The sequence below is a fragment of the Rhincodon typus genome, chromosome 11, assembly GCF_021869965.1.
Source record: "Rhincodon typus isolate 14 chromosome 11, sRhiTyp1.1, whole genome shotgun sequence".
NCBI classification, from domain to species: Eukaryota; Metazoa; Chordata; class Chondrichthyes; order Orectolobiformes; family Rhincodontidae; genus Rhincodon; species Rhincodon typus.
Window position 1 is genome coordinate 119109 of NC_063342.1, and position 21278 is coordinate 140386.

At 42.7% G+C, this 21278-nt stretch overlaps 1 protein-coding gene across 1 annotated transcript in view; it reads left to right on the forward strand.

The window, feature by feature from the left end:
• LOC109928214 (ubiquitin-associated and SH3 domain-containing protein A) overlaps nucleotides 1-21278 on the forward strand; it is a 138368-nt gene that overhangs the window by 1682 nt on the left and 115408 nt on the right. The window contains exon 2 of the mRNA XM_048603146.1: nucleotides 8390-8443. Within this exon, the coding sequence (XP_048459103.1) occupies nucleotides 8390-8443 (54 nt within the window). The remainder of the gene's footprint in view (nucleotides 1-8389; nucleotides 8444-21278) is intronic.

A 21278-nucleotide genomic window follows, 5' to 3' on the forward strand; every position in this document is an offset into this window, starting at 1 on the left:
CAGATTGTCATTGTGGCAATAGCTTTGGGGTTTCTTTTGTTGAGGAATACAAGGGAAAGGACATTTTTATTGACTCTCTGACTGCCAATTGGCAAATGATGTTCTTCAGCCTATCCCACAAGTATGCTTTGGCAGAATCCATGGGCAAACCACCATTACTGGAGGATTTGCAACAGGCCAAAAAATAAATAAAATAAACAAATCATGTGGCTTTGATGATGTTCTTGTCACTTAGATTCGTCTTAGACAAGGATATTGGGGATAGATGGGAATGTGGAATTCAAAACAGCCATGATCTTCCTGAAAGGTGGAGCCGGATCAAGGGAATGAATGGTCTACCCCAACTCCTATTTTATTAGTTCATATGTTCATATGCCAGCTCGGGTTTTCAAAGATGCTGGGTTTTTATCCTATCAAGACACTCCACACTCATCCTGTGGACTTGAGGGGAGAAATCCCATTTCAGGAATTGCAACTACTGTCAGGGAGGAAGATAAATCATGCTGTGGAAACTATCAAGGCAGGGAAAATCTTGATTCTCCTGAATCTCCTGTTCCCTGTGTCTGAAAAAATCCTCTCAGAGTCACCGTGTGGCTTCAAACCTTCACATGGTCACTTCAAACCTCTCACATGGTCACTTTTCCAGAAAAATCCAAGAAAGGTGTTGAGAATTATACCCAGAACACTGCTCTGCATTTGTTGAGCTGACAAAGCATGCAGGTCAGTAAAACTGCATTTCTTTAGCACCTTGTCTGACCTCAACCCATTCCAATAGACTCCCTCCAAATGGAGTCACCATTGTAATGCAGGAGACAACATTCGATTGGGTTTGTCTTGATAAGAACAGCAGAGCTGAGCCGGTCCGGTTTATCAGGACAATATCTGAGATAAATGGTGAACTTTTACTGTTAAAAGCAGCAAGCCTCATCATCTGACAATGCAGGCAGGTGATGGAATATGACTTTCAATTGTTGAAATAAGTGGTCAACTACTTTAATATGTAAATCATTAACTACTTTCACAGACAGGCCAAGCTAAGATCAGTTCGAAATCATTTTTTGGAGGCTCCCTGCATCCTCGACTTTAAGCTTTTTTAAATTCATTCACAGGATGTGGGCATCAATAGCCAGGACCAACATTTATTACCCATCCCTATTGCCCAGAGGGCAGTTAAGAGTAAACCACTTTGCTGTGGGTCTAGAGTCACATGTAGGCCAGATCTGGTAAGGATGTCAGATTTCTAAAGCTCATTAGTAAACCAGATGGGTCTTTTCCCAACAGTCAACAGTGAATTCATGGTCATCATTAGACTTAGTTACAGATTTTTTTTTATTGATTCAAATTCCACCATCTGCCATAATGGGATTAGAAACCAGGTCCCCAGACATTACCTGGGTTTCTGAGTTAACAATCAAGCTATAATACTTCCAGGTCAGAGCATCCATATGGTTCAAACATGGACAAAAGAGCTGAATTCCAGGGGTGAGGTGAGATCAACAACCCCTGACATCAAGACTACATTTGACTGAGTGTGGCATCAAGGACTCCTCTCAACACTAGAATCTATGGGTATCAGGGGCAAACTTCCCACTGGTTGGAATCATACTTGGCACATAGGGAGATGGCTGTGGTTGTTGGAGATCAGTCATCTCAACTCCAGGACATCTCTTCAGGAGTTCCTCAGGGTAGTGTCCTCAGCCCAACCATCTTCAGCTGCTTCATCAATGACCTTCCTTCCATCAGAAGGTCAGAAGTGGGGATGTTTGCCAATGATTGCACAATGGTCAGCGCCATTCCAGACTCCTCAGACACTGAAGCAGTCCACGTTCAAATGCAACAAGATGTGGACAATATCCAGGCTTGGGCTGACAAGTGGCAAGTAACATATGTGCCACACAATGGCTGGCAATGACCATCTCCAAGAAGTCTAAATCTAACCATCATCTCTTGAATTTCAATGGTGTTACATGAACTGAATCAATATTCTGGGAATTCATTGACCAGAAACTGAACTGGACTACAGATACAAATACAGTGGTACAGGATCAAGTCAGAGACTAGGATTCCTGCAGTGAGTAACTTGCCTCCTGACTCCCCAGAACCTGTCTACCATCCACAAGGCACAAGATAAGAGTGTGATGGAATATTCCTCACTTGTACAGCTCAAACAAGACATTGAAAAAATTTGACACCATCCAGGATAAAGCAGCCTAGTTGATTAGTACCACATCCATAAACATTCAGTTCCTCCACCACTAATGCTCAGTAGCAGCAGTGTGTACTATTTACAAGATGCACTGCAGAAATTCACAAAGGTTCCTTAGACAGCACCTTTGAAACCTACGCTCACTTCATCGAGAAGGACAATGGCAGTAGATACAAAAACAGAAGTTCCTTGAGGAAGAGTCACCTGACCCAAAACATTAACTCTGACTTTTTTCCTTGACAGATGCTACCAGACTGCTGAGCTTTTCCAGCAACTTCTGTTTTTGTTCCTGATTTACAGCATCCGCAGTTCTTTGTTTTATTCGACTTCCCCAATCCCTTTTCCAGCTTTTGGCCCATTGGCCTGGAGTCTATGGCAAATAAGTGAATATCTAAATACTGCATAACTGTTACAAGAGTTTCTGACTTCAAGCAATAAGTTCCAGAACTTTTTTCCTCAACTCTCCTCTTAGCCTTCAATCTCTTATCTTAAGTCTGTGCGCCCCCCTCACCTCTGTTATTGCCCCTCTACTAATGGAAAAAGTGTTTTCCTGCACACCCTAACTATTCCCCTTACAAACTTATACACCTTCAGAGGACCCCTCTCAACCTTTGCATCTCCAATGAAAACAACCCTAACCTATCTAATCTTTCCCTATAGTACAGGCTCTCCAGCCTAGGCAGCATCCTGATAAACTCCTCTGTACCCTCTTCTGTGCAATCACACCCTTCCTATAATGTGTTGATCAGAACTACATGCAAGACTCCAGTTCTGGACTAACCAGCAACTTATACATCTCCAGTATAACTTTGCTGCTCTTGTATTCTGTGCCTTGGCTAATAAAGGCAAGTATCTCAAAATGCCTTCTGCCTATCCTGCTATTTTCAGGGACCTGTGGATGTGAAGAACAAGACCCATCTGCTCTCCAGGATCCTACCATTCATAGTTTTATCCTTTGCCATGTTAGCCCTCCTTAAGTGCATGGGAAATTGTGCCTCACTAACTTGGTTGAGTTTTTTGAAGAAGTGACAAAGAAGATTGACGATGGAAAAGTGATGGACGTTGTCTATATGGACTTCAGTAAGGCGTTTGACAAGGTTTCACATGGTAGACTGATTAGCAAGGTTAGATTACATAGGATACAGGGAGAACTAGCCATTTGGATACAAAATTGGCTCGAAGGTAGGAGACAGAGGGTGGTGGTGGAGGGTGGTTTTTCAGACTGGAAGTCTGTGACCAGCGGTGTGCCATAAAGATCAGTGCTACATTCACTGCTTTTCGTCATTTATATAAATGATTTGGAGGTAAACACAGGAGGCACGGTTAGTAAGTTTGCAGATGACACCAAAATTACAGGTGTAGTGGACAGTGAAGAAGATTACCTCAGAGTACAACAGGACGTTGATCAGATGAGCCCATGAGCTGAAGAGTGGCAGATGGAGTTTAATTTAGATAAATGTAAGGTGCTTCATTTTGGAAAGGCACATCAGGGCAGGACTTATGCACTTAATGGTAAGGTCCCGGGGAATGTTGCCAAACAAAGAGACATTGGAGTGCAGGTTCATAATTCCTCGAAGGTGAAATTGCAGTTAGATAGGATAAGGAAGAAGGCGAGATAACAAGGTGTAGAGCTGGATGAACACAGCAGGCCAAGCAGCATCATAGGAGCAGGAAGGCTGACGTTTCGGGCCTAGACCCTTCATCAGAAATGAAGAAGGCATTGGTATGCTTGCCTTTGTTGGTCAGTACATTGAGTACAAGAGTTGGAAGGTCATGTTGCGGCTGTACAGGACATTGGTTAGACCACTTTTGGAATACTGCATGCAATTCTGATCTCCTTGCTATAGAAAGGATGTTGTGAAATTTGAAAGGGTTCAGAAAAGATTTGCAAGGATGTTGCCAGGGTTGGACAGTTTAAGCAATAGGATGGGGCTAACTTCCCTGGAGCATTGGAGGATGAGGGAGTGGCCTTATAGAGGTTTATAAAATCATGAGAGGCATGGATAGGGTGAATAGGCAAGATCTTTTTCCCAGCGTAGGGGAGTCCAAAACTAGAGGGCATAGTTTTAAGGTGAGAGGCGAAAGATTTAAAAGGGAGCTAAGGTGCAACTTTTTTATGAAGAGGGTGGTGCACGTATGGAATGAGCTGCCAGAGGAATTGTTGGAGGCTGGTACAGCTACAACATTTAAAAGGCATCTGGATGGGTACATGAGTAGGAAGGGTTTAGAGGGATATGCACCAAATGTTGGTAAAATGGTACTAGAATAATTTAGATATCTGGTCAGCATGGATGAGTTGAACCAAAGGGTCTGTTTCCATGCTGTACAGCTCTGTGACTTTACGACTCTAAGCGCATTACCTTACATTTTTCCACATTGGTTGAATTCCATTTGACACTACTTTGACCAGCTGACCAGTCCGTTGATATCCTCCTGCACTTTACAACTATTCTTCTCATTATTTACCACCCTACAAACTTTCATTCATGTGCAAACTCCTTGACCATACCCTCCCATTTTTAAATCCAAAATCATGAATGTACACCACAAATAACCGAATCCCCAGTACCAAGTCCTGCAGAACCCCAACGGAATCAGATTCCAGTCATGCAAACATTTCTCTACATTCACCCTCTGCTTCCTGCCTCTCAGCCCATTTTGAATCCAAAGTGACACTTTGCCTTGGATCCCATGGGTTTTTAATTTCTTGACCAGTCTGCTACAAGGGACCTTATCAAAAACCTTGCCAAAGTCCATGTTAGACCTCATCAAATACATTACCTTCTTCAACACTCCTGGTTACTTCCTCAAATATTTAATAAAATTTCTCAAATATAACCTACCCTTAAACGCTTAACTCATCCATGTCTCTACAAAGCACATGATTCTCTGCAGAAATATCTCTGTTATGCGTGTGAGTCCGTGTTTGAAATTATGGGGATATAGTTCTGATTCCAGATTGTATCTTAGATGTTAATTGGTGTTTTAAGACCACGTTTTTGTGCCATAATAAATGAGTTATTTTGAGTTCATTGAAAGAAGCCTGAAGAAAGTTTATTTTATTCTGGATAATAGGGCAACAGAGAAGCAATCGATCAGTTTGGTGACTAAATCAAAATATTTAAGTTAATTGTGTTACTCGTGGAGCTTGATTCCGAGCATGCTTCTCCTGTCACAATGGTATCGGAAGTTGTATGAATTAATAGGTAGATAAGTGACCCTAAGACCATAAGAAATAGGAACAGGAGTAGGCAGTCTGACCCCTCAAGCCTGTTCTGCTAATCAATAGGATCATGGTTGATCTGATATTCCTCACACCCACTTTCCTGACTGATCAAGAATCTATATCAGCCTTAAATATATATATATGAACTCCACCCCCACAGTTTTCTATGGCAAGGAGTTCCAAAGACTCACAATCCTCTGAGAAAAGAAATTCCTCCTCATCTCAGTCTTAAATTGGTGCCCCTTTATTCTGAGACTGTGCCCTTTGGTCCTAGGCTTTCCCATGAGGGAAAACATCCTTTCAGCATTTACCTTATCAAGCCCGTTAAGAATCCTATGCGTCTCAATGAGATCACCTCTCATTAGAACAATAGAGTCAGAATTTTACACTAAAGGAGGCCATTTGACCCATCATGTCTGTACCAGCTCCTGAAGAGCTACTCTGCTAGTCCCACTCTCCAGCCCTATCTCCATAGCCCTCCAAATTCATCACTTTCAAATATATATGCCAGTCTCATTTAAAAATCACACACAGAACATACCTCTACCACTCTCCCAGGCAGCACATTCCAAATCCTATCAACTTTCTGAGTAAAGATGTTTCTCCTCATCTAACTCCCAGCTCCTAAGCTCGCAATTTTGAATTCATGACCCTTTTTCACATAGTAGTCATACCAACTAGTGGAAACAGAAGATCCTTTACCCTCAATAAGATCACCTCTTGATCTTCTTTGCTCCAGTCTCTCTAATCTTTCCTTGTAGCTAAAATCCCCCATTCTCAGTATCATTCTAGTAAATCTCCTTTGCACTTTCCCCAGGGTTTTAACATCCTTCCTTCAATAAGGTGCCAAGAACTGAGCCCAAAGCTCTAAATGATTTACAGAGATGTAAGATCACTTCCTTGCTTTTATACTATATGCCTCTACTTTTCTATAATCCAGTGAGTAGTGTCCCAATGTGTTTAGCCTTTGCTCATAAGAAAATTCCTCAATATTGGGGATCATTCTAGTGAATCTTCTCCAAATTGCTTCCAATTAAATAATGCTTTCCCTTAAATAAGGGGACCAAAACTGCTCACAGTACACCAGATGTGATCTCACCAGAACATTCCTTAGTAGCAGCAAGACTTCCCTACTCTTATATTGCAAAAGTGTTGAAATTAGGTTTCAGAAGTGATACTGGGTTGTGAGGAAGTGGCAACATTGCTGGCTGTATTGACAGACACTGAGAGGGGCTTGGAAGATGCTTCAGTGTAGCTGACAGTGGGCAATGAATCCTTTCCTTTATTGTGCCAGGTTTAGATTTTGAGACCAAAAAGATTAACTCACAACTTGAGCCTTGTGTGCAGTTCTGGTCATGTCATTATAGAAAAGAATTAATTGCACTAGACAGTAGATTGATGAGGATGTTATCATGTGTTGTATAAGATCATAGTTCTGAAGGAGTTAACGTTTATATTTCATTAAGCTCCACCTAATCTGGTAATGTCGCACAGTCTTGGGTGGAGACAGTGGAGTTTTGCCGAAGTCACCAAAATGAGTAGATGGGTTCTGAGAATTCTTGGCGAGTATATGTGACTAATCATGTGTACTCTACTTACTGCCATCACATAATAATTTGCCTTCTTATGTAAGACAAGTGCCTCTTCTATTTAGAGATATGAAAAACTGCCAATGCTGGAGTCAGAGATAACACAGTGTGGAGCTGGAGGAACACAGCAGGCCAGGCAGCATCAGAGAAGGGCCCAGACCTGAAACATCAGCTTTCCTGCTCCTCTGATGCTGCCTGACCTGCTGTGTTTCTCTAGCTCCATACTGTGTTATCTCTGCCTCTTCTATTTAGACTCCTCAGTGGTCTATCCTCCCTCACTGATAATTAGACAGGTCCAAGACTGAACTTAGAGAAAGCAGAACTACCCAAACCAGAACACCACTGGCTGGTGACAGTAAATTGGGAAATACGTGATAGCCAGGACAGGGACATAGAGCTATGAGAAAAGATTGAAATTGTTCTCCTTGGAACATACGAGGCTGATGGAGGATTTGACTAAGATGTACAAAATTGTGAGGGGCCTGGTTAGACTGGATGTGAGAGACCTATTTCCCTCAGCAGAGAGGACATTACAAGGGAACACAAATTTAAATGAGATTAGTAAAAGGATTAGAGGAAGATGAGGAAATAACTCTCCCCAGAGGGTTGTCAAGGTCTGGAGCTCACTGCCCTAAAGAGTGCTGAAGGCAGAAACCCTCAACTCATTTAAAAGGTGTCTGGATCCGCATGTCAAGTATCATAACCTGCTGGGATTAGACTAGGGGGAATGAGGCTTGTTTTTCAACTGGCAAAGACATGATTGGCCAAGTAGTTTATAGATAATCTCCAGTTATCCAGAACCCCAGGCTAATATTCTGCGGTCATGATTTCAAATCCCACCGTGACAGATGGTGAAATTTGAATTCAATAAAAACCTGAAATTAAAAACTTATTGAATGGTGACCATGTAATCACTGTTTATTGGACTGTCTGTGGCTCCAGGCTCACAGCAATATGGTTGACTCTTAACTACTCTTTAGACAATTAGGGATGAGCAAGAAATGTTGGCCAAGTCAGTGATATCCTCATCCAATGTATGTAAAGAAAAAATATCAACCATGAGAGCTGAATTCTCCTTGTCTGCATCCAACTTCAGCCTCAAAGAATATCCTTAACATTGGTACTGAAGGCAACTCTACCTTCCAAGTTGCAGAGTGACTGTGGTAAGGGCTCCCTTTTACTCTTCTGTTATTCATTTGTGGGATGTGGGCGTCGCTGGCTGGCCAGCATTTCTTGCCCATCCCGAGGACTATAGGACTGCATATGATCTCCATGAATGCACCATCCCAGTTGCTCCATTTGGTGATGTTACACATTGCTGTCAGTCTCTGATTTTGTGAATTATTTGTTTTAACTATCTCTCTGTAGGCAGAAAGCTTTAGCTGCAACAGGAGGAAGGAGTGCACAAGAGGCTGCTGATTGGTGAGTAATGTTCGTCAAGAATAATTTCTGCCCTGAATCTGTTTTGTTTTAAAATGTTTTCAATATTGAAATAAGATACTACTAATGACCTCAAAACAGTTGTGGAAAATTTTGAATAAACAACATAGAGGTGTAGGAATTTGGAAGTGTTTTAGGAAGAAATTTGCCATTGGATATCCAGAAATGTACCAAGGTTATAACACTCAAAGCCTCCAACAGTCCATGTCACCATTCGTCCTCCATTCACAGAGGAAACTGAGAAAGTAGAGTGATGCTACAGCACTGTCCTCTACTAAAAATCCAGTCACTTCTGCTGCCTATTTTCTGTCCCTTAACCAATCAGGTACCCACTCATTACTGCTCCTTTGATTCCATAGGTTTGAAGTTTGTTAATAACTCTACTCTACAGAACTTTATCAAATATCGTTTTAAAAACCCATTTCCTATTCATCACCTTTTGTGATTACCACATCAAAGAACTTGTTGCCATGAGTCAAACTCAAGGGGATGGGAGAGAAGGATGAATGGGGAGAGAAAGAACCACCTCAGAGGAGCAGTACAGTCTCCCAAGTTATTCAGTCTTGCAGCTCAATCCTAATTACCTAAATAAAATATAAGGGTATAAGGATCCCGACCAAAAACGTCAGCTTTCCTGCTCCTCTGATGCTGCTTAGACTGCTGTGTTCCTCCAGCTCCACACTGTGTTATTTCTGACTCCAGCATCGGCAGTTCTTACTGTCTCTAAGGGTATAGTTTATATTTGAAGTAGACTTCAATTTGTAAAGTTGGTTTTCTTGTGTCATAATGATCCCAGCTGCTGGTACTTCTAAACAAGTCAGACCCCAGAATGAAATGCTGGCTTGATAGGCCCAAAGTTTCATTTGTTTCATCAGTTAACACAGAGGTTAGTCACTGGAGCATATTCACACAAGGCTGCATATGTTCTTTAGCAATAGGACAGAGGTGCGTCACAAACGTAAGAAAACAAATATACCAAGTAATATTGATATAGAATACAGTTTAGGAAGATAGTAACACGAACAGAAAATAAAAGTTGCAACTTAATTCCTAACGACTTCCAGTAAAGAAGCTCAGGTCTAAAGAATTATGCTTATATCTCACTCTTTAAGTTACTACTTAACTGCTTCTTCTCGGGTTTTCTTTTCTTGAACTACATAGATAATTTCATTCTGAGTCTTACCACCTAAACTTTTCCAATTCTAACAATGGTGTTAGATGGGTTACAAAGGACGTAGAAATTAACGTTAGAAAGAAAAAGTGTGCTTATGACAGGCATAAGGCAGAAAATACAACTGAGAATCAACAGGAATGTTGTGGGGAAGGTGAAAAGCAAAAGAAGAGCAAAAAGGGACAATCGAGAAAAGACGAGCAGCTAGCATAAATTGGAATCCCAAACTCTTCTATAGGCATATAAATAGTAATAGAGTGGTTAAAGGATGGAGTAGGGCCAACTGGGGACTGAAATGGGATTTACAAATGCAGGAAGGGGACATGGCTGAGGTTTTAAATGAATACTTTACTTCTGTCTTTTTGAAAGAGAGAAAGATACTGCCTAGGCCATGGTGAGAGAGAAGGCAACTCAGTCATAGAAGGGTTCAAAATTGATAGAGCAAAAGTATTAGACAGACAGTTAGTTTTTAAAGTTGACAAGGAACCAGGACTGAGGGAGATGCATCCAAGGATTTTGAAGGGAATGAGTAGAAATTGCAGGTCATTGACAATAATATTTCAGTCTTCCCTGTACTCGGAGGAGGTGCCAGAGACCAGAGAATTACGGTTCTGGTTTAAGAAAGGTTGTCAGGTTAATGCCAGCAATTACAAACCAATCAGTTTAATTCCAGAGATAGTAGGAACTGCAGATGCTGAAGAATCTGAGATAACAAGGCATAGAGCTGGATGAACACAGCAGGCCAAGCAGCATCAGAGGAGCAGGAAGGCTGACGTTTTGGGCCCAGACACTTCTTCAGAAATGGGGGAGGGGAAAGACGATCTGAAATAAATAGGGAGAGAGGGGGAGGTGGATAGAAGATGGATAGACGAGAAGATAGGTGGAGAGGAAACAGACAGGTCAAAGAGGCGGGGATGGAGACAGTAAAGGTGAGTATGGGTGGGGAGTTCGGGAGGAGATAGGTCAGTCCAGGGAGTATGGACAGGTCAAGGGGGCGGGATGAGGTTAGTAGGTAGGAAATGGGGGTGGGGCTTGAGGTGGGAGGAGGTGATAGGTGGGAGGAAGGACAGGTTAGGGAGGCGGGGACGAGCTGGGCTGGTTTTGGGATGCAGCCCCTATATACCTACATTCCCCATACAGATGGCCTAAAGGCCCTCCGCTTCTTCCTGTCCCGCAGGCCCGACCACTGACACCCTCATCCGATCAGCCGAACTCGTCCTCACACTCAACAACTTCTCTTTCAATTCCTCCCACTTCCTACAGATAAAGGGGGTGGCCATGGGTATCTGCATGGGCCCAAGCTATGCCTGCCTCTTTGTAGGTTATGTGGAACAATCCCTCTTCCGTAGCTACCCTGGCCCTAAACCCCACCTCTTCCTCCGTTACATTGATGACTGTATCGGCGCCGCCTCGTGCTCCCACGAGGAGCTCGAACAGTTCATCCACTTCACCAACGCCTTCCACCCTAACCTTAAGTTCACCTGGACCATCTCTAATACCTCTCTCTCCTCTCTGTTTCCATCTCTGGCAACCACCTAGAAACCAATATCCATTTCAAGCCCACCGACTCCCACAGCTACCTAGAATACACCTCCTCCCACCCACTTTCCAGCAAAAATGCCATCCCCTGTTCCCAATTCCTTCGCCTCTGCCGCATCTGCTCCCAGGATGAGGCATTCCACTCCAGTACATCTCAGATGTCCTCGTTTTTCAAGGACCGCAACTTCCCCCCCTCAGTGGTCGAGAATACCCTCAACCGTGTCTCCCGCATTTCCCGCAACTCATCCCTCACACCCCCTCCCCGCAATAACAACCAAAACAGAATCCCTCTCGTCCTCAAGTACCACCCACCAACCTCCAGATCCAACGCATCATCCTCCGACACTTCCGCCATCTGCAATCCGACCCCACCACCAAAGACATTTTTCCCTCCCCACCCTTATCTGCTTTCTGGAGGGACCACTCTCTCCGTGACTCCCTTGTCCGCTCCACACTCTCCTCCAGCCCCACCGTACCCGGCACTTTTCCCTGCAACCACAGGAAGTGCTACACCTGCCCCTACACCTCCCCCCCTCACCCCCATCCCAGGCCCCAAGAAGACTTTCCACATCAAGCAGATGTTCACCTGCACATCTGCTAATGTGGTATACTGCATCCGCTGTACCCGTTGTGGCCTCCTCTACATCGGGGAAACCAAGCGGAGGCTTGGGGACCGCTCTGCAGAATACCTACGCTCGGTTCGCAATAAACAACTGCACCTCCCAGTTGTGAACCATTTCAACTCCCCCTCCCATTCCTCAGACGACATGTCCATCCTGGGCCTCCTGCAGTGCCACAACGATGCCACCCGAAGGTTGCAGGAACAGCAACTCATATACCGCTTGGGAACCATGCAGCCCAATGGTATCAATGTGGACTTCACAAGCTTCAAAATCTCCCCCTACTGCATCCCAAAACCAGCCCAGCTCGTCCCCACCTTCCTAACCTGTCCTTCCTCCCACCTATCCCCTCCTCCCACATCAAGCCCCACCCCCATCTCCTACCTACTAACCTCATCCCGCCCCCTTGACCTGTCCATCCTGCCTGTACTGACCTATCTCCTCCCTAACTCCCCACCCACACTCACCTTTACTGGCTCCATCCCCACCTCTTTGACCTGTCTGTCTCCTCTCCACCTATTTTCTTCTCTATCCATTTTCTATCCGCCTCCCCGTCTCTCCCTATTTATTTCAGAACCCCATTTCTGAAGAAGGGTCTAGGCCAGAAACGTCAGCCTTCCTGCTCCTCTGATGCTGCTTGGCCTGCTGTGTTCATCCAGCTCTGCTACTTGTTATCTCAGTTTAATTCCAGTGGTGGAGATGCTTCTAGAAACACTTATTTGGAATAGAATTAGTAATCATGTGGAAAAATGTGGGCCGAATAGAAAGAGGCAGCACAGATTTCTAAAGAGAAAATATTGTTTAACTAACCTGCTGGAGTTTTTTTGAAGAGGTAACAGAAAGGGTTGACAAGGGTAACACTGTTGATGTGGTGTACACAGATTTCCAGAGGCTTTTGATACAGTGCCACACAACAGACTTATGAGGAAAGTTATAGGTCGTGGTGTAAATGGGGCATTGGCAACGTGTATACAACATTGGCTGAGTGATCGCACACAGACAATAATGGTCAATGGATATTTTTCTGGCTGGAGGAAGGTTTGTAGTGGAGTTCCGCAGAAGGCCGTTTTGGGATCCTTGCTTTTCCTGATAGAACATAGAATATAGAACAGTACGGCGAAGTACAGGCCCTTTGGCCCATGATGTTGTGCTGACCTATTATCCTACTGAGATCAAATTACACAGCATACCCTACATTTTACTATCCTCCATGTGCCTATCCAAGAGTCGCTTAAAAGTCTCTAAAGTATCTGACTCCACTACCACTGCCGGCAGCACATTCCACACACCCTCCACTCTCTGTGTGAAGAACCTACCTCTGACATTTCCCTTATACCTTCCTCCAATCACCTTAAAATTATGCCCCCTCGTAATAGTCATTTCCGCCCTGGGAAAACGTCTCTTGACTATCCACTCTATCTATGCCTCTCATCATTTTGTAAACCTCTATCAAGTCACCTCTCATCCTTCTTCACTCCAATGAGAAAAGCCCTAGCTCCCTCAACCTTTCCTCATAAGACCTGCCCTCCAGTCCAGGCAGCATCCTGGTAAATCTCCTCTGCACCGTCTCTAAAACTTCCACATCTTTCCTGTAATGAGGTGACCAGAACTGAACACAAATTCCAAGCGTGGAACTCAAAAGGATATTGACATGTCGGTAGAGTGGGTGGAGAGGGGATGGATGAGGTTTAATACAGAGGAACGTGAGGTGATGCATTTTGGTAGGAAGAACATTGAAAGGCAATGTAAAACAGGAAGTACGATTCTAAAGGGGCTACAGGAGCAGAGGGACCCTGGTGTATATGCGCACAGATCATTGAAAGTGACAGAACAACTGGAGAGAGCAATTAATAAACACGCGGTGTCCTCACCTTTGCTAAATAGAGGCATGGAGTACAAGAGCAATGATATGGATGTTGAGCTTGTACAAGGCCCTTGTTAGACCTCAGCTGAAATATTGTGTACAGGTGTGAGTGCCACATTATGAATGTTGGGAAGATGCTTCCATTGGTAGGAGAGTCTAGGACCCAAGGGCACAGCCTTAGAGTAAAGGGAAGAGCTTTTAGAACAGAGATTAGGATAAACTTCTTTATCCAGAGAGTGGTGAATCTATGGAATTCACTGCCACAGAAGGCTGTGGAGGCCAGATCATTGATCATTCATTTAAGACTGAGATAGACAGGTTCTTGATTGTCAAGGGGATCAAGGGTTACAGGGAGAAAGCAGGAGAATGGGGTTGAGGAACTTATCAGCCGTGATTGAATGGCGGAGCAGACACGATGGGCCGAATGGCCTAATTTTTGTTCCTATGTCTTATGGTTTTATTATAGGAAAGATGTGAATGTACTGGAGAGAGTGCAGAAGTGATTCACAAGAATGGTTCCAGGAATGAGAAACTACCTGGAAGTGTGATTGGGAGGTTCAGGAGAGGCATTCAAAAGGACATTGGATGATTATTTGGATTGACATACTGTAAAGGGAACTGTGGAAAATGCAAGAGTTTGGCACCAGGTAATACGCTATTTGGAGAGCTGGTATATGTATGATGGGCTCCTTCAGCACTGAAACAATTCTATGATTGTTCTGTTTGATGAATGGCTTTGTTCTGTTTGTTAAACCTGTTAGAAATTTAAAAGTATAAACATCTTCTTTATTGAAATCACAAGGCTGTCCAGGCACTTCAGTGCAGAAAAATGTCTTCTTGCAACTAATGCATTTAGGTCACTGTTCCAAATTGATTTTATGACCCTCTCAAAAACAATCTCCATTGCATGAAACTACACACATTTGCCCTTATGTTGAAATCTAAATTCAAAAATGTAAATGTGGATTCCACACATTTCATTGCAAAGTGCTGCAACAGTTCATCTCAGTGCAACTATGATATGATCTCACCACAAAATGTTAAACCAGAACAGCTCATCTGATAGTGCACCACAAGGTCACAAACACTGCATTAGATAAAACCCTGCAAAAAAACAAATATTGGACCAATTACATTGCAAATGAAAAGAAACAGTAGAAATGTTTAAGTATCTGACACTTATTCTTTAAATTTGCTACAGTGGTATAATTGTGATTCACACAATTGAAACCTACTCTTACTTCAATGGATGCTCATTGAACCTTGCAGGCTGCAAGGGTTTGGTTTGTACAGAATGAGAGCTGGAACACTGCTTTCGTGATTCTCTCAGTCACCACACAGATATACGTATAGAAAATAAAATACTTAATTCTACTATCGAGAATAGCCCCCAAAGTTTGCTTTGGACAGATGTTCCACTGGCTAGACCTTGATCAAATTGCCTCTTCAACTCAAATATATTCAAGCCATGAGGTATCCATATCACCTGGAGACCAAATTGCTACCCCCAAACCCAGCCCCCATGAACCCATCCCCTAACACCACAACAACCTTTACTGTTGAAAAAGGTGGAGAGCGCCAGAGAAACTTGAGAATGTATACTTTCAATCTCGAATTAATGTGTAAAACTAAAGAATGCTGGAGAAACTCAGCAGGTCTGGTAGTAATTAACATTTCAAATCGGGTGTGTCTCTTCTTCAGAATCTGCAGAGCTCTGAAGAAGAGTCATGTTGAAAATGAAATGAACTTTCATTTCTACCTTATAAATGAAAGGACATAAAATCTCATCTTTCCCCTATTCACTATCCCACTATCACTCTGGAGATCAAGTTTATGGAGTACAAGTTCTACAGATAACTAACCTCGGGAATCTGCTCAATGGGAGAGCTCAATGCAGTGAGTTTTTAAGTTCTGTGTTTTAAAGTTTAAGTAAGTGTAGTTATGAGGGTATGAAGCCACACCTGGGTAAAGTGACCTGGGAAATTAGGTTAGTGGATAAGTCAGAAAGGGCAGTGACAGACATTTAAGGACATATGTCGAATCACTCAGCAAAGGTGAGAAAGAAAGATTCTAGTGAAGGATGCACCATCCATGGCTAATGCAGGAAGTTTCTTTTTAATAGACCCAACTTAGGAAGTTAAAGTTAGCATCAAAATGAAATAACGTGTACAATTCCACAAAGATTAGTGGCAATCAGAAGATTGAACAAAATGAAAAAAAATGCTGAATATTACTGAAAAAAGAGAGGCAAAGTATAAGAGAAGGCTAGTTAAAAATATTAGAAAGGTAGTAAAAGATTCTACAAGTATTCAAAAAGGAAAAGAGTAAGTAAATTCAAAATTCCTCAGGCTAACCACTCTGGGTGAAGAAATTTCTCCTCATCTCAGTCCTAAAGACCTAGCTGATATCCTCAGATTGTAACCCCAGTTTTGAACTCCTTGATCCTTGGGAATATTGTACCTGTGATTACCCTGTAGGCTACTGTCTAAAGGGCCTTGATGAATTCTGCTGTTCATCTTGTAGATGGTATACACTGCTGCCACTGAGCATCGGTGGTGGACAGGGAATGTCAGACATGTATTTCTGTGACCAAGTTTGTGAGTCCCTCCAACTTTAATAAAGTAAGAATGGGTTTGAGTTGAATAAATTGGAGTTTGAGGTTCGGGAAGAGAAATGATAGCTGAACACTGGGCTACCTTCAAAATGAGATGGTTAGGGCACATTCGAAGTATATTTTCTTGAGTGAGCAAAGTAAGGCAAACAGTGCTCCCTGGTTGACAAAGAAGTAGAAATTACGATAAAAAGAAAAGCATTCTTTTGGCAGGTGTCAGTAGAAAATACAATGCAGGGTCAGGCTGAATATAAAAAGCTTAAGACGGCTGATGATAAAGCAAATAAGGAAAGCAAAGAAGAAATATGGAAAGAGACTGACAGCTAACAGAAAAGGGAATCCTAAAGTCTGCTATTGGTGCATAAATTGCATTAGGGTGATAAAGGGAGGAGTAGTTTCGATTAGGGACCTACACATTAAAACAGAATGTGCTAGAGCAATTCATCAGATCTGACACCATCTGTAATGAGAGAAACAAAGTTAACATTTGAGTTAAGACGAGTTTCTTTGGAACTACAGGAGCTGGCAAACGTTGGTTTTTATGCTGATGACGATAGAGGAGGAGTGAGTGGAACAGATGGTGAGAATGCCTAGAACAAAAGACAATGGGAGTGCAAATGATAGTAGAAGAGCAAAATAGATATTGATGGAAGGTGTTATTGGCAGAAAATTGGTCAGCTCAGCTGAAAGCAAACCTATGCAAACAAGACGCTGGGAGAGTGAAAGGGGTCAAGTCAAAATGGAGGACATTGTTCAAGCTCTGAAGTTGTTGAACTCAGCACCCTCCACAGATGCTGCTAGACCTGCTGAGCTTTTTCAGCAACTTCTATTTTTGTTTCTGATTTCCAGCATCCGCAGTTCTTTCAGTTTTTATTTTGTTGAGATCAGTGTTGAGTTAGAAGGCGGGAAAGTACCTAGGTGATGTGCTATTCCTTCAGCTGTGTTGGACTTTACTGGAGCACTGCAGCAAGCCTAGGACATAAATACTAGTGTCACAGCAAGATAGTTTATTGAACTAACTAGTGACTGGAGGATCAGGATCATACTTGCAGACAGGGTGCTCTGTAAGATATTATAAGGTATGATTCCGTGGGTACGACTATATCAGGATTTTTTTGAAAGTTCTGTGAGATAGATCTCCCAATTTCTCACTCGGCCCCAGATGTTAGTAAGGACAACTTTGTGCAATCAATGCGGCTGCTTCTGTCATTGTCATTTCTGGTGCCTAGGTTGATGCCAGATGTCCGTCTGGTGTCATTCCCTTCCCTAAGATTAAGATAGGTGAAGCAGCAGGATAATGATAATGCCACTGGGCCAGTAACCTAGAAGTCAAGGCCAATGATCCAAGAATAAGAGTTTGAATCCCACCATAGTAGATGGTGAAATTTTAATTCAATAAATTTTGGGATTAAAAGATGCTTGTCTATTGGCAATCACATAAACATTGTTGATTGTCGTAAAAATCCATCTGATTCATTAATGTACTGTGGAGAAGGCAATCTGCTGTCCTTACTTTGTCTGACCTACATGTGACTCCAGATCCATTGTAATGCCGTTGACTCTTAACTGCTTTCTGGGCAATAAATGCTGCCCTTGCTCACAATGCCCACATCCTGTAAATGAATAAAAAGAAACCCTTTCCGTCCATACCTCAATGTCCAGAGCTTAAAACCAGTAAATAAGACAGACTAGTCTGACTCACTTTCAAAATGGAGCTCCAATATGTCCTTTACACTCATTTCCAAGTACTGGAATTTTACTATCTTTGACTTTTAGACCTGCTCTTACAGTGTGTTTCCTCTAAATGTTTCTGTCTATGTTACATTGACATAGCACAGGCCACACAGTAATTTGTCCAACTGCAAAGTGTTGACTCTCACCTACCCTCTGGATAATAATGAATGGGCAATATATGCTGGCCTAGCAAGCGATGCCCATATCCCATTAACAAATAAAAATACCTTGACTATTCAATGCTCTGAACCATGACAAGTTGCCTGCCTCTCCCTCTGCTCTGAAAGGCAATGGAAGCCATAGGGTTGGCAGCCTCGAAGTAATTTCAAAGTGAGTACATGCTGAGAAATGAAGCAAGAGCCATATAACGCAATCTGTACAGATGCACAAGATGCATGGGTGCCCTTTTGCACAAATCTTGCAAGTCATAAATGTCCCTGAGCTTCAAAATGAAGTTTTGAATGGCTGAAGTGGTGTCTGAGTTTGTCCAAAGCACAGGGGAGGTGACGGTCTAATGGTCTTATCACTGGACTAGACTGTTAATCCAGAGTAATGTTACAGGTTTGAATCCCACCATGGCAGATGGTGGGATTTGAATTGAATAAAGATCTGGAATAAGAGTCTAATGACTCTTAAGGAAAGAAATCTGCCATCCTTATCTGGTCTGCCTACAGGTGACTCCAGGCCTACAGCAATGTTTGGCTCTTAACTGCCCTCAATGAATGGGCAATAAATCTGACCAAAACAGCAATGCCCTCATCCCACAAGTGAATATTTGGAGCAAATTGTGGAAGAGAATGCTGGCTTTTTTAAAAAGATTCTATTGATCCTGGAACAATTCCTACAGATTGAAAGGAGGGAAATGTAATATCTCTATTTTAAAGTGGAGGGAGAGAAAAAGTGAAGATATACAGACCAGTTAACCAGTAACGGGAAAAATGCTAGAATTTATTCTGAAAGTTGTGATTACAGACCACTTGGAAAGCGTTGACAAAATCAGACAAAGTTTGCATGGGTTTAAGAAAGGGAAAGCTTGCTTAACTAATCTGGAGTTTTCTGAGGATGTAACTAGTAGAATAGATAAAGGAGAACGAGTGGATGTGGTGTATTTGAATTCAAGAAGCTTTTGATAATGCCCCCACACGAAAGGCTATTGGGCAAAATTAAAGTTTACGGAATTAAGGGTAACACACTGGCATGGATTTAGAATTGCTGAGAAATAGGAATCAGAGAATAATGGATCTTTTTATACATGGTAGGCAGTGACAAATTGGGTACAGCAGGAATTAGTGTTTGGGTACCCGCTGACAAAAGAAAACTGGGTGGGATTTTGAGCTGTGAGGAAGATACAGGGAGGTTTCAAGGTGATTTAAACAAGTTCAGCGAGTGGACAAACACATGGCAGATCCAGTATAACACGGATAAATGGGACGTTATATACTTCAGCGTGAATTATTTTTCTCTTGTGGGAAATGAATGTCTCTGGCTGGGCCAGCATTTATTACCTGGCTCCAGTTGCCCTTGAGAAGGTGTTAGTGAGTTGCCTTTTCGAACTGATGTAGTCTGTATGCTGTAGGTGGACCCACAGCCAGGAGGGAGGGAATTCCAGGATTTCAACCCAGCATCGGTGAAGGAACGGCAATATATTTCCAGATCAGGGTTGTGGGATGCTTGGAGAGGAACTTGCACATGATGATGTTCCCAAGTGCTGCCCTTGTCCTTCCAGATAGAATTGATCATGGGTTTGGAGGTGCATTATTTCAATGGTGATGTGTTGGGAAGCTTGAACAAAGGGATCAAGGTATCCTTGTACACTGTCAATTAAAGTAGACTGGCAGGTGCAGTAAGTAATTAAGAAGGAAAATGGTATATTGGCCTTCATGGTCAGAGGATTTGTGTTCAGAAGCAGGGACATGAATGAAGCATGCAGTGTTCTCAGCTTTATTAAGAGGGGCACAGGGTACAAGAGCAGTGAAGTGATGTTGAACTTGCATAAGGCACTTGTCAGACCTCAGCTGGAGTATTGTGAACAGATGTGGGTGTCACATTTTAGGAAAGATATAAATACATCGGAGACAGTGCAGAAGCAATTTATGAGAATGGTTCCAGGAATGAGACACTTCAGTGATGAGGATAGATTGAACAACATGGGACTGTTTTCCTTGGAATGCTAAATACTAAAAGGTGATTTGAGAGAGGTTTTCCAAATTGTGAGCAGGCTGGATACAGTAGATAATAATATAACATAGCCATAACAATCTGATCCCCTACATTCCACTCACTGTTTAATAAAAATTTACTAACTAATCTTTCTTCACAGGCCCCAGACTGATCACCTCACTTTTTAATGTGAGTTCTGCCCATTCAGTTAATCTGTGAATGTCTCATAGAGTCATAAAGGTCTACAAGTCAGAAAAAGGCCCTTCAGTCCATCAAGTCTGTGCTAGTCAAAAACAATCACACAATCCCATTTTCTAGCTCGTGGCCAGAGCCAGGTATACCCGGCATCGCAAGTGCACGTCTAAATACTTCATAAATATTAAGAGGATTTTTGCCTCTACCACCCTTCGAGACAGTGAGTTCCAGATTCCTACCATCCTCTGAGTGAATAACCTTTCCTTACATCTCCTCTAAAACTTCTCCCCCTTACCTTAAATGTCTGCCCCCGGTCATTGATCCCTCCACCAAGGGGAATCATACCTTCCTGAGTCTATCCTGTTTTTGCCCTTCATTGTTTCATACATCTCAATCAGCAGCACCCCCACCCACCCTAATCCCCAGTCATGGACTCAGAGTACAGACCATCAAGTCTGTACTGGCGACTAAATCTACATTAGTCCTACTTGACAGCACTAGGCCCGTAGCCTAGTTTAATGTCATGATGTTTCAAGAGCTCAACCAAGTTTTTTTTGACAGTTATGAGATTTCCTTTCTTTAACCCTCCACGGCAGCACATTCCGGACTCCCAGTACTGGGTGAAAAATCTTTCCCTCAAATCTCCTTTCAGTTTTCAATTATTTCCATCTTGTTATTGACCCTTCGACTAAGGGGAATAGCTGCTTTCCATTCACTTTGCCAAGGTGGCATGGTGGCTCAGTGGTTAGCACTGCTGCTTCAATGCCTGGGATCAGGGTTCAATTCCAGCCTCGAATGATTATATGTGTGGGTTTCGTCCAGGTGCTCAGTTTCCTCCCACAGTCCAAAGATGTGCAGGCGAGGTGGATTGGCTATGCTAAAGTGACCATAGTGTTCAGGGATGTGCAGACTAGGAAGGTTAG